At 35.0% G+C, this 16,428-nt stretch overlaps 1 protein-coding gene across 10 annotated transcripts in view; it reads right to left on the bottom strand.

The window, feature by feature from the left end:
* Positions 1-16,428, bottom strand: part of TBC1D5 (TBC1 domain family member 5) — a 544,621-nt gene that overhangs the window by 191,331 nt on the left and 336,862 nt on the right. For all 10 annotated transcript variants that reach the window (XM_040480115.1, XM_040480107.1, XM_040480108.1 and 7 more), the window contains one exon: positions 16,225-16,397. In XM_040480115.1, the coding sequence (XP_040336049.1) occupies positions 16,225-16,397 (173 nt within the window). The remainder of the gene's footprint in view (positions 1-16,224; positions 16,398-16,428) is intronic.

The raw sequence follows: 16,428 nt of genomic DNA, 5'->3' as shown, positions 1-16,428 counted from the left end.
AAACAAGGGAACCATGCAGAAGTTCGTAAGGTTCTGTGCAGTGTACAGAGAGAGGAATAATGGTGTGGATCCAGGGCAGAGGAGGTTAAGAAACTGTGGTTGTATTTTTTGGCAGGTGCTCAGGGAAGGCCTCATCAAGAAGGTCACATTTAAGACTTGAAGGAGGTGCTAAAGTCATTTATGTTCTAGAAGGATACACATGCCATCATACTTGCAAAGAATTTAAGTGGCATAAACATGTGGGAACAAATAGAGTTTATAACTGTTGTTTTAAAATCTGATTTTTGGGGAGGCACCTGGGTGGCTCAGTCGGTTGGGCGTCCGACTTCGGCTCAGGTCATGATCTCACGGTCTGTGAGTTCGAGCCCCACATCAGGCTCTGTGCTGACAGCTCAGAGCCTGGAGACTGCTTCGGGTTCTGTGTCTCCCTCTCTCTCTGCCCCTCCCCTGCTCATGTTCTTTCTCTGTTTCAAAAATAAATAAAAACATCTAAAAAATTAAAATATATATACACACACACACACACACACATATGCAAACTGAATTACACATAACTTTGTCTGCACTTAGATTCTGGTATAAATCTATTTAAATATACAAAAATAAGAATAAAGAAACACATGATGAAGAACCAAAAGTAGAAAAAGCCAAAAGAAAGAAATAAAAGGCAATATGCTCTACCAGGGTTTCATCTGTATCCCTAAGTAGTTAAGAAAAAGTTTTCTTTAGTTTGTGGTATAAAAGCTCTATTTTTTATCCTCTTTAACAGACTGTAATAAATGATGAATTTTCTTAATTGATTCGGCAGCCTTTGTCAGATAGCATCTCATGAAAGGATGAGCTTGGAAGAGGTCCTGTCATTAATAAGCAAGCTCATTATTTCTGTAACATTTCAGTCAGGGAAGAATTAATGGTGGGCAGGCAGCATTCTATCTTGGTATTGTGGATCATATAAAATTATAATATGCAATGGTAAACTGTCCTTAAATGGTAAACACTGTCCTTAAAATAATTTCACAAAAGTCAGAAAAATAATAGAGTTTTTGCATAAAATGCATACTGGTGATCTCACATGTCTTAAAAGCTAGTCAAGAAACACTTCTTCAGAAAAGTTGGCATTTACACAGATCTAATTTAAGTACTAATACTTCCTACAAAAGGTTTTTACACATATCAGGCAGAGTCTTTAGAGGTCAAAAAATAAGGGTAGAAGTCCATGTCTGGTCAGAGACCTATCAAAGACACACAATGTAGTCACTGATAGAAGTGATACAAGTTAGGTTAAATACAAAGTATACTTCATAATGGAATATGATATCATACTCCAATAGTATTTTCCAATAGGAAAGAGCTTATTAGGGCAATTGGCTGTAGATATTCACTTTGCCTCTGGCTTATGTGGTTATGGAAAAACTGGAGAGTAGAAAAACATTCAGAGACCCAGAAATTAAGAAGCCAAGTATGAGAAAAGATGGAGAGAAAGAGAATATGACAGACTGATTAATAATGCCAAGATTTTTACCTATATTTAACTATTATTTCCCGGTAAGTCCTGGAAATTTCTCCATCATGCTTTATTTTTTTTTTTAATATATGAAATTTATTGTCAAATTGGTTTCCATACAACACCCAGTGTTCATCCCAAAAGGTGCCCTCCTCAATACCCATCACCCACCCTCCACTCCCTCCCACCCCCCATCAACCCTTAGTTTGTTCTCAGTTCTCAACAGTCTCTTATGCTTTGGCTCTCTCCCACTCTAACCTCTTTTTTTTTTCTTCCCCTCCCCCATGGGTTCCTGTTAAGTTTCTCAAGATCCACATAAGAGTGAAACCATATGGTATCTGTCTTTCTCTGTATGGCTTATTTCACTTAGCATCACACTCTCCAGTTCCATCCACGTTGCTACAAAAGGCCATATTTCATTTTTTCTCATTGCCACGTAGCATTCCATTGTGTATATATAGAATGCACAGTTTTGATTGGAGGAAAAAACTTATTTCTCTTCTACTCTAAATGTATTCTGCTGGCTGCCTAATAGACTTCAAGCAATACAGGATTTACAGCTGTATCACTCTGTTGTTAAACAAGAATGCTTAAAGACAATATTCCATTGTCCCACAGTGATTTAAAAACAACTCTGACGACATATTTCTGGTGAAGTTTTCTTTTTTTATGACCCTCATTAGATGGCATTTTATGTGTGTAAAGTTTTGGGGGTAATATTTTTTTCCCTATACACTTATATTCAGTTAAAGACATCACAACAGTTGTAAAGTCACAGTTTTATCGGGCTTCCTTTAGAGAATGCTGATATAACCTGAAGTTGATCCAGGACTGGTTATTAAGCCTGGAGTTGGCAAAGTGTTGTTCTGTTTAAGATACAGGACTAAAAGACAAGGATGACTTTTCGTACCTGGGATGGTGTTGGAGGTGGGGGGGGGGGGTATGTTCTATTACGAACTATCCTGACCTTGCAGTCTTCAGCACATCAGTATTTCTCAAGTGTCTAGTATGTTTTGTGTTTCAATCACCTCAATTTCAAAACTGTGAATTTAACCACAACCTTGAAGAAAATTTTGGAAAATACATTACACATTGATCTTGAATAAATGACCTGTTTTAATAAATACAACTTAATAGATGAGACCTTAATTGCAGAGCTAAAAAGTTTATGATTAAAAACTTCCTATATGCCATATATTTTGGAAGCATTTTAACATTCACTGTAAATACTCCTTATTAGAAGCTAGATACAGGCATACCTCAGAGATATTAGGAGTTCGGTTCTAGACCACTGCAAGAAAGTCAAATTAATTTTTTGGTTTCCCCAGTGGTACATATAAAAGTTTTGTTTACACTGTAGTCTATGAAGTGTGCAATGGCAATATGTCTAAAAAAACAATGTATATACCTTAAGTAAAAAATACTTTATTGCTAAAGAAAAAAAAAGCTAACCATCATCTGAGCTTTCGCCAAGTCACAATCTTTTTGCTGCTGAAGGGTCTTGTCTCAGTGTTGATGGCTGCTTGACTGATCAGAGTGGTGGTTGCTGAAGGCTGGGGTGCCTGGGGGCAATTTCTTAAAATAAGACAACAATGAAGTCTGCCACATTGATTGATGTCCTTTCACAAATGATTTCTCTGAAGCACGTGATATGCTTGATAGCATTTTATCCGTAGAAGAACTCCTTTCAAAACTAGAGTCAATCCTCTCAAACCCTGTTGCTACTTTATCAGCTAAGTTTATGAGATACTCCAAATCCTTTGTGGTCATTTCAACAGTCTTCACATCATCTGCCCCAGGAGTAGATTCATCTCAAGAAACCACTCTCTTTGCTCATCCATAAGAAGCAAGTTCTAATCCATTAGTTTTATCATGAGATTGCAGCCATTCAGTCACATGTTTAGGCTCCACTTGTAATCCTAGTTCTCTTGCTGTTTCTACCGCATCTGCAGCTGACATACCCCATCGAAGTTTTAAACCTTCAATTTAATGCAATATTTGCGAAGTGCAATAAAGTGAAGCACAATAAAATGAGGTATGCCTGTATTTTGGAAGCATTTAAAACTATTCAAATATATTAAATGAAAATGCCATAATTTTTTTGGTTGTTCTCAGTAGTCCAGTATATTTACTAAGCCCCAAAACACTAGAGGAAGAAGCCATTTAACTGGAAGAAACTATGGGCAGAATTTCAAGAAGAAAGAAAGAAAAAATCCTGGTCTACGTTAAAAACTACGTTTCCAAATATATGTTACAGTCCTTTTAGCTACAACATGCCATGGTTTCTTAAAGCTCATAAGTCCTATTGTATTTAAAAGTTTTGTAATAAATTTTCCACATAACTATACAAATGACTGAAATTATATTCCCTGTATGTCAAAAAGAGCCAGGAAATAAACAAAACTGAGTGACATACCATAACTTAAAAAAACACTGGGCCATTCGTACTGAGTTAAGAAGAAGAATTCTCAGTCTCAGGTGTCTGGTCATTCTAAAGTAGTTCTGGATTCAAACGGAGAGAAATTCACCAATGTAATAACTGGATCAACACTTACCTCTCAGTAATTAACAGAATTATCTCTCAGTAATTAATCAGAAGATCTGAACAACACTATCAATACCAACTTGATCCAAGACATTTATAGAACATTATACTCAATAACAGGAGAATACATATTCTTATATGCACATGGAATATTCACCAAGACAGATTATGTTAGTACTAAAATATACGCTTTAACAAAATTAAATAAATAAAAATCATGCAAATTAAGTTTCTGGACCAGAATGGAATTGGCAATAAATTACAAAAACGAAAAAAAAAAAAGGGTAACCCACAAATATTTGGAAAATAAACAACAGACTTCTGTTAGTACATGGTACCAAAAAGAAGTCTTTAAAAAGATTTTTAAAATATCCTCAGCTGAAGAAAAATGAAATATACCATACTGAAATTATAGGGACACAGCTAAAGCAGTGCCTAGAAGAAAACTTACAGTTTTAAATTCTTATATTATAAAAATTAATTCTGAAGTCATTAATCTGGGCTTCCGTTTTATTTTTTTTAAACATTTATTTATTTATTTATTTTGAGAGAGAGAGAGAGAGAGAGCGCACAAGAGTGCACAGGGGAAGGGCAGAGAGAGGGGGGGAGAGAGAGGGGGAGAGAGAGGGGGAGAGAGAGAGAAAGAAAGAGAGAGAGAGAGAGAGAGAGAGAGAGAGAGGGAGAGAATCCCATACACAGAGCCCAACACGGGGCTCAATCTCACCAACCCATGAGCCACCTAAGCCAAAATCAAAAGTTGGACGATTAACCTACTGAGCCACCCAGGCACCCCTGGAATTCCACTTTAAATATTTCAAGAGCAAAATAAACCAAAAGAAGTCAAGAGGAAAAAACTTATAAGGTAAGAGCTAAAACCAATGAATTTGAAAGTAGAGGGAAAAGAGACAGAACAGAGGGAGAAATCAATCAAACCTCAATTTGGTTCTTTGAAAACATTAATAAGGTTGATAAACTTCTAGGCAGATAAGAGGTAACATAAAATTACCCCATAGCACGAACGCTCCCACACACAAAGGTAAATAACTGTAGGAACCACAGAAATTAACAGGATTATGAGGAAGTACAAACTTTCTTCTCACAAACTTGACTTCTTAGATGAAATATACAATTTCTTGAACAACATAAGTGAGTAAGTCACTCATGAAATAAACGTTGGGAGGGGTGCCTGGGTAGCTCAGTCGGTTAAGTGTCTAACTCTTGACTTTGGCTCAGGTCATGATCTCACAGTTGGTGAGTTCGAGCGCTGTATTCACACGTGACCACATGAAGCCTGCTTGGGATTCTGCCTCTCGCACTCTGTATGCCCCTCCCCCATTTGCTTTCTCAAAATAAATAAAAATAAACAAACAAAAAAGAAATGATGTGAGTAGTCATATATGTACTTAAATAACAAATTTATAGTTAAAAACTTTCCAGAAAGAACATTCCAAGCTAGATGGTTTAACTGACAAATTCTATTAAGTACAGGGATTGATCCATAAAACATAATAGAGAGTTCAGAAATAAACCCACACAAATAAAATTAACTAATTTTTGACAAAAGACAAAGGAAATCCAATGAAGAAAGGATAATCTTTCAACAATAGTACTAAAATAAGTGAACATTCTTATGACAAAAATCAACCAACAGCCTTGACCTATACCCTTCACATTATACAAAAAATTGCTCAAGATGAATTATACATAAAGCTATAAAACAATTAGAAGAAAATATAATGTTGTTGACTTCAGTTAAGCACAGAGTCCTTAGATACGAATCAAAACAAATTTGATAAAAAATTTAATAAAGTTGATTTCACCAGAATTAAAAATGTTTACTCTATCAAAGATACTTAAAAGAAAGGACAAGACACAGATTGGGAAATAATATTGTGAATCACAAAAATGACAATGGAGATGTACCTAGAGTATATAAAGAACTCTCAAAACACAGTAAGTACTAAGAATAATAACCCAATTTATAAAAATGGCAAAAGATGTGAGCCATGTGAACTGACATTATTTTATACTTTTTGTTTTGAGATAGTTATATATTCATACACAGTTGTAAGAAATAGTAGAGATTCTGTGACCCTTACTTCCCTAAAGTTAATATCCTACAAAACTATAGTACAATAACTCAACCAGGATATATATATTCATACACAGTTGTAAGAAATAGTAGAGATTCTGTGACCCTTACTCCCCTAAAGTTAATATCCTACAAAACTATAGTACAATAACTCAACCAGGATATATAACCACTGATACAGTCATAATACTGAAATATTCCTTTGGGGTGACTGGGTGGCAGTTAGCATCTGACTCTTGGGTTTCAGCTGAGGTCATGATCTCACAGTTTCTTAAGTTTGAGCCCTGTGTGAGGCTCTGTGGTGGCAGAGCAGAACCTTCATGGGATTGTTCTCTCTCCCTCTCTCTCTTCCCCTCCCCAGCTCACACTATCTCTGTTTCTCTCAAGTAAATAAACTAAAAAAAAAAAAGTTCTATTAACATATGGATCTTACCTATGTTCTTTTATAGCCACACCCACTCTCTTCTGGTCTTTTTTTTCTTGATAGACTGTTAATTTTACTGATCTTTTCAAAGAAATAGATTTTTCTTTTTTTTATTGTTGTTCTGCTTTTAATTATGTTGGTTTTAATTTTTACCTTTATTATTTCCTTCTGCTTGCTTTATTTTGTTCTTTTTCTAGGTTCATGGGGTAGAAGCTTAGATTACAATTTGACTTTTCCTTTTCCTTTTTAAAATTGTTTTTAATGTTTATTCAATTTGAGAGAGAGATAGAGACAAAGTACAAGCGGGGTAGGGGCAGAGAGAGAGAGAGAGACAGAATCTGAAGCAGGTTCCAGGCTCTGAGCTTTCAGCACAGAGCCCAATGCGGGGCTGGAACTCATGAACCACAAGATCATGCCCTGAGCCGAAGTTGGGCACTTAACTGACTGAGCCACCCAGACACCCCTGACTTTTCTTCTTTTCTAATGTAACCAGATAGTGAAGTAAATTTCCCACTTAGCTCTGCTTTAGCTGTGTTCCACAAATTCTGACATAATGTTTTTTCATTTCATTCACGTCAATGTAATTTTTATTTATCTTGAGACTCCCTTTTTGATCGAGAGATTATTAGAAGGGTGTTATTTAGTTTCTAAGCATTTGCAAAATTCCTGTTACCTTTCTGTTATTTCTAATTTGATTTGATTGTGATCAAAGAACGCACCCTGTATGATTTCAATTCTTTCAAATTTGTTGAGGTTTATTTCATGACCTAGGATATAATCTTTCTTGGTACATGCTCTGTGAACACTTGAAAAGAATGTTTATACTATTGATAGATGAAGTGTTTTATAACTGTCACTTAGATTTTGTTGGATGATACTATTATTGAGTTCTTCTATATACTTGGCTATTTTCTATCAATTATTGACATTCTGTAATTGTAAATGTGGATTTGTCTATGTCTCCTTTCAGTTCTATGAGTTTTGGGTTTATATATTTTGCAGCTCTGTTGTTTAGTGCATGCACAGTTAGGATTGCTAAGTCTTTTTGGGGGGACTGGCCATTTTATCATTATGTAAACACTGTCCATTTTTGTATCTGATAATTCTCTGTACTCTGAAGTCTACTTTATTTGATATTAACATAGCCACTCTGCTTTCTTTTCATTAATGTTTTCAGGATATGTCTTCTCCCAACCTTTTAATCTGCCCATATCATTATATTTAAAGTGTATTTCTTGAAGACATTATATAGCTGGGTTGTGTTTTTAAAATCTGCTACTCTCAACCTTTCAATTGGTGTATTTAGACCACTTACAGTATCTCCACAGTGACAGTGAATCAACAGAAAATGGAAACTGGAGAAGAAGTTTGTGGAAGTTTAGAAGGAAAGAGGAGATGAGTAGGGCTGCTAGAGGAGAAAGGTCAAAGCAGCATTTTTGTTGGCTACTTTTTTCTTAAAAAAGAAACCAGCAAAAAGGAAAAGAATAAAAATGTTGTAGATACAATACCTGACTCATGGTCATGCAGGAGAGGTAAACAGTCAATTCCAAAGTATACTAAGAAAGACTGAACAGAAGTATCAACCAGAGAACAGAAAACAAGGGGAGATTCAGGCTAGCAGAAAGGGAAAACGAAGTTGAAATAGTCACTTGAGCACATGAATAAAAGGATGGCCCAACAGGGCAGTTGGATGCTTTAAAATTGTAGTGGCTTTAATCCACAACGTTTCCACTCTCCCAAGTACTATGCAACATTTTGAGTTATTACCAAATCATAGATTCTATCTGTAAGATTTCTTTAAACTGACTCTTCCCCACTGCTATTATCTACTCAGACGTGTGCAAAGCCCTCCTAAATGGTATCCTTGTTCCCAGTCTTACCTCTCTCTCTCAAACACACAAACTGTGATAATTTATTTTAAATGCCAGTTATACCAAATCACTTCCTGCTTTATATTCTCAAAAGTTAGTTACACACAGTGGATATTCTTTAGAAAATTATCTCTGTCCTTCTTGTCTCACTTTACTAGCAACTTCAATTAGCAACGACATATAGCATGTAGGCTATCTAACAGGTACTTTCCAATCTCTCACCCAAGCACCAGAACCATATCGTTCAATTTTCTACTAAGTATCCATGGTTCCACAGAGACTCCAAACTCAGTACAATTCTTCCTTTCTCTGAAATTTCTTTCTCTACTATTCACGATTTCTGTGATTTTTACCACCATTGACCTTGCTGTCCAAATTATCTTGGATTTTTCCTTCTCCCTCACTCCCACATTCAATTAGTTACAAGTCCTGACAATTCTAGCAACTTGGTATTTCCCAAATTTTTCCACTTACCTCTATTCTTACTGCGTTTATCTTGTTTCAGGCTGCCATCATATCATCTCTTTGAGAAAACACAAGTTACTACTTTTGTAGCGAATCACTGCTACCCGATTCTTACTTGTCCAATCTCTTACTACTGTGCAACCAGAGTAATCCTTCTAAATCACAAATATGACCAGAAAACCATAATGTTTCAATGCCACCTCCCCTACTTTAGAGTAAAGATACAGACCAATGCTGTCCAACAGAACTTACTATAATGACTGGATTGTTGTATATCTGTGTTGTCCAACAGAATAATTGCTAGTCATATATGACTGGCTACTGAGCCCGTGAAATAGGTATAGTGTGACTAAAGAAGTAAATTTATAATTTAAATTAAATTTTTTAATGTTTATTTATTTTTTACAGAGAGAAAGAGATAGAGCCTGAGCAGAGGAGAGGCACAGAGAGAGGGAGACACAGAATTTGAAGCAGGCTCTGGGCTCTGAGCTATCAGCACAGAGCCCAATGCAGGGCTCGAATTCACAAGCCATGAGATCATGACCTGAGCCAAAGTCAGACACTCAACCAACTGAGCCACCTTAATTAATTTAAATTTTATAGCTACATGTGTGTGGTTAGTTACCTTTTGGTCAGTACAGGTCTAGATTGTTCTTATCATGGCATATAAGAGTTCCCATGTCCTGGCACTGCATTTTCCTCTCACACAAAATTTACTGTAGTTTTAGTAAACTGGTTAGTTCGTCTTGTATCTATGATGGTATTCAAACACAGACACCTTTGATCATACTGTTTTCCCTGCATGAGGTCCTTACAACTGTTTTGATTGAATTGTTCTTACAATTGTTCTTAGTTCAACAAAACTAAAAGGCAGCCTACGGAATGGGAAATACACACACACACACACACACACACACACACACACACACATTTATTTATTTGCAAATAACATATTTGATAAAAGATTAGTATCCAAAATCTATAAAGAATTTATCAAACTCAATACCCAAAAAACAAACAATTCAGTTAAGAAATGGGCAAAAGACATGAATAGACATTTTCCCAAAGAAGACATCCAGATGGTCAACAGACGTATGAAAACATGCTCAACATCACTCATCATTAGGGAAATACAAATCAAAACCATGATAAGATATTACCTCACATCTGTCAGAATGGGTAAAATTAACAGCACAGGAAACAACAAGTCTTGGCAAGGATGCAGAGAAAGGGGAACACTCTTACACTGTTGGCGGGAATGCAAACTGTGTAGTCACTTTGAAGAACAGTATGGAGGTTCCTCAAAAAGTTAAAAATAGAACTACCCTATGATCCAGCAATTACACTACTAGGTATTCACCCAAAGCATAGAAAAATACAGATTTGAAGGAAAGAGCCCAAGTGTCCACTGTATGTATGTGTAATATTAGTCATCAAAAAGAATGAAATTTTACCATTTGCAGAACACGGATGGAGCTAGAGAGTATAATGCTAAACAAAATAAGTCAGTCAGAGAAAGACAAATATCATATGATTTCCCTCATATGTGGAATTTAGGGGTGGAATGTATAGGAAGGGAAAAAAAAAGAGACAGAGGAGAGGCATTCAGCTGTATACGCCTAAACTTATCTTACTGGTTACATTGCTTTCTAGAAGTCCTTGAAGATCTGCTTTCCTCTTACTTGAATTATTAATGTTTACTTCCTTTTCAGTGTGAGGAACATACATTTACCTAAAAAGGCATGTGGATGGTACCTTTCCTAAATCTGTGCATGTATGACTGGGCACATCCTTTCCCTTTTGGCCTCTGACTACTTAAAAGGCATGATTACTTTGTCAGTGCAGATTCTATTTCTTCTACGTCATCAATTTGCTACACTATTGTGGGCCTCAGACTCTCCAGTGCCCTTGATTTTTCCATTTCCTCTACGTAGCAGGCTTGTTTCTGATCACTACCAATAAAACTCCTCTGATTCCAGGCCTTGTACCATCTGCCTGGTCTTTGTTGTTATCTGATCACCCTGAGTTTGGCTCATGGTCCAAGCTCACACAAAGGACTTTTGAGTGCCTTGATTTTCTACCACACTGCTAGTCCTACTCAAGTTAGAGTGTGAATGTAGGCTCAAGAGTTCAAAGCCTCAAAGACTTCAAAGATTCTTGGTAGCCATCTGATCTAAATAAGCCTTTATAAGCTGTGATCTCCTCATCTACAAAATGGGGATAATAGTACCCATTCCAAGGTGTTGTGAAAATAAGTAAAATAATTATGTAAAGTCTCTAGTACAATGCCTAGCCCACAGAAAACAATAAATGTTAACAATTATTAATCATTATTTCAAATAATGTATTATTCTCCTCTACAATTTTTAAGCATGATAATTCTTCATATAGAAGAAGAAAAAACCATTTTTTTTCCCAAAGAGGTAATTCTGGGGGAATATTCAGTGGTATGAGATAAGGTATCACTGGATCTTCACCTTTTAGTCCGTCATTATGTTTTTTACATTTAATGTATAACATAACACAACACTCACTGAAAAGAAAGAATATTTCAGTCATTAGCTGTGTTTAGAATAGAAAGCTATTTGTTTAAATTGTTGAGAGAGAATTTTTAAGGTAATTATACTGACTTTGATGACTAAGAATTGTATTTTTTACTATATGTTTACACTTCAAATATAGATTTAAAAAACTTAGTAGTCATACATAATTACACTGTGATATGTGTTAGAATATACTGATATAAATATTTAAAAATTATATCACAAAATTTAGCAGATTATTAATCAGTAACCAAGAACCTCCCCAATTAAATCACTATAAACCACCATAGCAAAACAACTGCTAATCCAGAAAACAGGAAGTAAGGGAAATGGAAGATGTATACTAAACATTTGGGAGATATGAAATTTATCCCATGAGTGTTGTGAAGAGCTCATAATTTAAGAATGCCAAAGCCCAAGTGTGTTATGAGGGTCTTTCCTCAAAAGTGACATTAATTGCATATCCCACAGATGCTTATTATGTATTCTATTTATATCAGAGTATAAAATGTAGTTGAAAATATACAGATTCAATATATTAAAGGGTGATAATAAAACACAGTTACTCTGGCCTAGCAAAAATTGTTATTTTTAAGCTTCAATTTTTGGTCTCTCTATAAAATAGTATTATGGTATTAAGTGAAAATGGTATTCAGTCTTTATACTTGAATCTGTGATTAAGAGTCTTTTGTACTCAAACAAGCACATACTTGGGAATGGAACCTTAACACTGGTACTTTAGAGGCTTTTGCACAAAAATAACCCCTATGTGATGAAATCACAGCACATTCCTATTATCATACTAAAAATGAAGATGCCAAAAAAAGCAACCCTTAGAAACTACCTTGGAAAGCTGGAAATAATGTAGTCAATATTTGCTTTGGATGTTAATCAGCATGCACTGACAGGCCCCTACAGAACTAAAATTTTAAAAGTCTAATACCCATCAATAACTGGCAAACAAAAGACAATTCAAAATGTTAATGATTTGCATTAAAGCAAGAGAAACTTTGATCAAAGTGCAACAGGAGTAATAATTCATAAAGTTAATGAAAAACAGTGTAAATTACTTCTAGGAAATATCATTTTATAATATCACATTTAACTTAAAATTAGCTTTGTTTAACTAAACAGTAAGTTGATTGATTTAACATTTTGTAACACAAAAACCAGCTACAATTATCCAGGGGATAATGTACTTAAGTACATAAAATAATAGCACTAGTAAGCAAATTATTATATAATAATATTCAAGATCTCATGGGTATTTAATTCCCACATTTCAAGATAAGTATCATCAATTTACTTAAAATTTAGATAAGCCAATTTGGAATGACTTTAGCCAATGTTAGTACAATTAATATTTTTATACTAATTATTAATTCTAATTTTGTTAAATAGATTTATTAGCAAAATACAATAAGTATGTTTGTATATGGCTCATCTGCCACATCGGGAGACTTCCACATATATTCTCTTACAAAAAACAGAACTAAACTATTTCTAAAAATGGAGTAACTGCAACATCTCTTAATGATAATTATAACCCATATTATAAAGCAGACTTAAATTCTCACATATATATGATTTATTCCCCATTCTATGCAAATTGTTAATACTGATAACATTTCCCATTGATACATTCGTTATTGGCATTTTTATCATATCATTTTCTAATTTTGTTAAAACATTTCGGTATAAAAGAAAATACTTGTTTGAAAATCAAAATTCTGGGGCACCTGGGTGGCTCAGTCGGTTGAACATCAGACTCTTGATTTTGGATCAGGTCATGATCTCATGTTTCCTGGGACTGAGCCCTGCATCCTGCTCTGTGCTGGCAGATTCGGATTGAGCTTCAAATTCTCTCTCTCTGACCCTCCCTTATGCATGCATGCGTACACACTCTCTCTCTCTCTCTCTCTCTTTCTCTCAATAAATAAATAAACATTAAAAAAATAAAAATAAAAATTTTGTAAAAAAAATGGCAAGCAAAAGCACATTTTAGATGATGCCTATTATGAATTCTGATATCTTAAAGAAGAACAGTTTTTATTAACTGAAAATTGATTATTTTGTGTTCGTAACTTGAGGATAATGTACTCAAAGTGTCAACTAATTGTTTTTAAGCATGAATACTGAATGTCAGCCTAAATTACCAGCTTGATTTCAATAGGAATGGACAGTAGCATCAGCAATTACTTAGATTAATATTACTTTTATGACATAAAACAAAACAAACTATGTCAATTCATTTCCCTGAAGTACAAACCTACAATATTCTTTTAGCCTTAGGGACACAAAATTATTTTGCTAAATTGCTATAATCTGTTTCTAGAAGTTTACTCCTCAGCTCTATACTGGCTCTTTAGAAGCACTGGTCTGAAGGATAGCTTTTAAGTTTCCACCTAAGTAGAAGCTATTCATGTGCTTTGGTGAAGAAAACATAGAAAGCCAGAGGTGGAAAGGTTCATGAAACACGCAGAACATCATACTCACAGAGCCATGACATCCTAACTGGGGAATGGTAATGACAGATAATGGTAATAGAAGGACTGCCAACATATATTGAATGATATTGAATGCTTACTACACATTCAGCACTATGATTTCTGTATATTATAATTTAATTCTCATAGACACCCGATGAAGTAAGTACCATTATTTTCAATATCCATTTCACAAACGAAGAAACCAAGGATCAAAACGGTTAACAGATCTGTTTCATTTCAAAGTCTGTGCTTCTAAATGCTATTGCATACTATACTCATATTTTTCCTTGGCCCAAAGATTCTAACAGTAATCAACAGGAAATATACAGATGAGTAGTACAACTGAAAGTAGCATAAAGACAAAGGAAAACTGAACTACATGTGTCCCACAAATAGAAATAATACAATCAAATTTAATAAATGAAGTGAATAGATAAACTCCTTGCACTATAAAATGCAGTAGAGACCAATTAAGAGAACGAGTGACTTCATCGAAGTTTAAAAAAAATACGTACATTTTCAGTTAATGCAGATGAGATTCTATGACTAAAATAATGGGATAAATGAGTCAGCTATGGTTACTGCTGAAAAATAAAGTTGAAAGGACTAAGAATGATTATGTCATGGATCATGCAATTTTATTGGGAGGGTGCTGGTCAGGTGTCAAAGAAGCTCTAGGAATCATTATGATGACGAGAAAGCTGATGGAAACTAATGTCTGAAAAGGAAACTGGAACATAATGGTTTATAAATCATCTTACCCAAGCCCATGCCACCCACCACTGCAATATAAAGCACCATCTCGAAAAGTTAATAAACAATAAAGCATTTCAAAGAAATGATAAGTATGTCCAACATTAAATTCTTTCCCCAATATTTAAGACCAATATCTAGACTTTAGTAAACAATTTTTGAGGGTGTAAAATAGGCTTTGGGATCTGAATAAACCACTTGAGTGCACAGTGGAGAGGAATATAGAATTTAACTCCTGACCTTACCACCAGCTATTTTAAAATACATTTTTATGTCTACAATCACAAACACATTAGCCAGACTTTTAAGTGTAAATGATGATTCACTAATAACTTACAGTACTGCCCAATATGCATGTTACCCTCAACTTTCTCATTTCTCATGGGAATGATGGAGCTGCTCTCAATGCTGAGACTTAAACTTGAGTCACAAGTTTAAGTCACAGAAATGAAAATAAGCATTATTTAAACAGAAAAGCAGACATCTTTAATCACAGTTCAGGGTTTCCAGAGATGATAGATAGCAGAGTTATTATCAGTGAAAGACTGTATGTAACATGAGAACATAAAGAAAACATTCACTGATATTTCTTTGGGCTAAATAAACAGACTCTGCTCTGGTCTTAAACCTTCGATTTTTTGAAATTCTCTGTAATTCAAATAACAAATTCATATTTACTGAGCATCTACTATGTACATCTTAATAATATTGTCTCTATTTTCCAAGTTCTACCTAATTGAGAGATGGGAATTGCAGAAAATATCTACCAAGGAACTGTCCAGCACTAGATATGAATGTTTTATTGTTTCAATGTTGCAGCACTACACAAATTTATATTTATTAGAACTGCAATCTTTCTAATTTTCCTACTCATCTTATTAAGCCACTGAATAAACACACATACAAACATAACACACGTCTCTGAGGAGCGCTTGGCTCCCTATTTTTCTGCGATAGCATGTTACAAAAGTTTCATGGCTGAAGATGATTACCATATTGTGTTCACCCTGAGGAACATTGAGCTCACTTCTACAAATGCAATTCCCAATAAAATGGAAAACACATGGATAGACTGCAGGACTGGCTGGGTTTGGGGCTGGCTTCATGTGTGTATGACCTGTGTGGCTCTGCCCTTCTTAGAATGCTTGGTTGAATGATCTGTTGTTGCCATCCTGAAATTCTTACTAATTTTTTTTAAGGGGGATATTCATTTTTATTTTACACTGGGCTCTGCAGATTATGGAGCCAATCCTTCCTGGATCTGAATTATGACCTCACTATTTAATATGCATAAACACAGTGTAAGCCTTAAGTTTCTTACCTCATGTGACACTAAATTGACAAGGTTAATGGGAATATTTGATGAAATATCATCTGTGAAAGTAATGAGCACAGGGTCTGGCACATAGGACCCAATAGACATAGGAAATGAAGCGGAGCTGGAATAATTCCAGCTCTTACCTCTATGAATCTGAGACATACAGAAACCACCCTAAGTCATAGTTAGATACAGCTGAAACGTAAACTTTAGTACTTACAACCCATATATCTGTGGTGCGATTTCTAGTCTGTTCAAGTGCATATAAAGCTCAATATCATGCTTCTTCAGTAGATGATCCTGGATCTGGTTGACTTTAGTAACAATAGCAATCGTTGGCCCTAAATCCTGTGGTCTAGCAAAGGGGATGGGAGTCATCAGTGTTTCTTTTCCCTACAAACAGAAAAAAATGGAGCATGTGTTA

This window comes from Herpailurus yagouaroundi, unplaced genomic scaffold, assembly GCF_014898765.1.
Source record: "Herpailurus yagouaroundi ecotype Mexico unplaced genomic scaffold, PumYag 159, whole genome shotgun sequence".
Taxonomy (NCBI): Eukaryota; Metazoa; Chordata; class Mammalia; order Carnivora; family Felidae; genus Herpailurus; species Herpailurus yagouaroundi.
The sequence above is the reverse complement of the archived record's forward strand: the minus strand, read 5'-3'. Positions and strand labels throughout refer to the sequence as shown.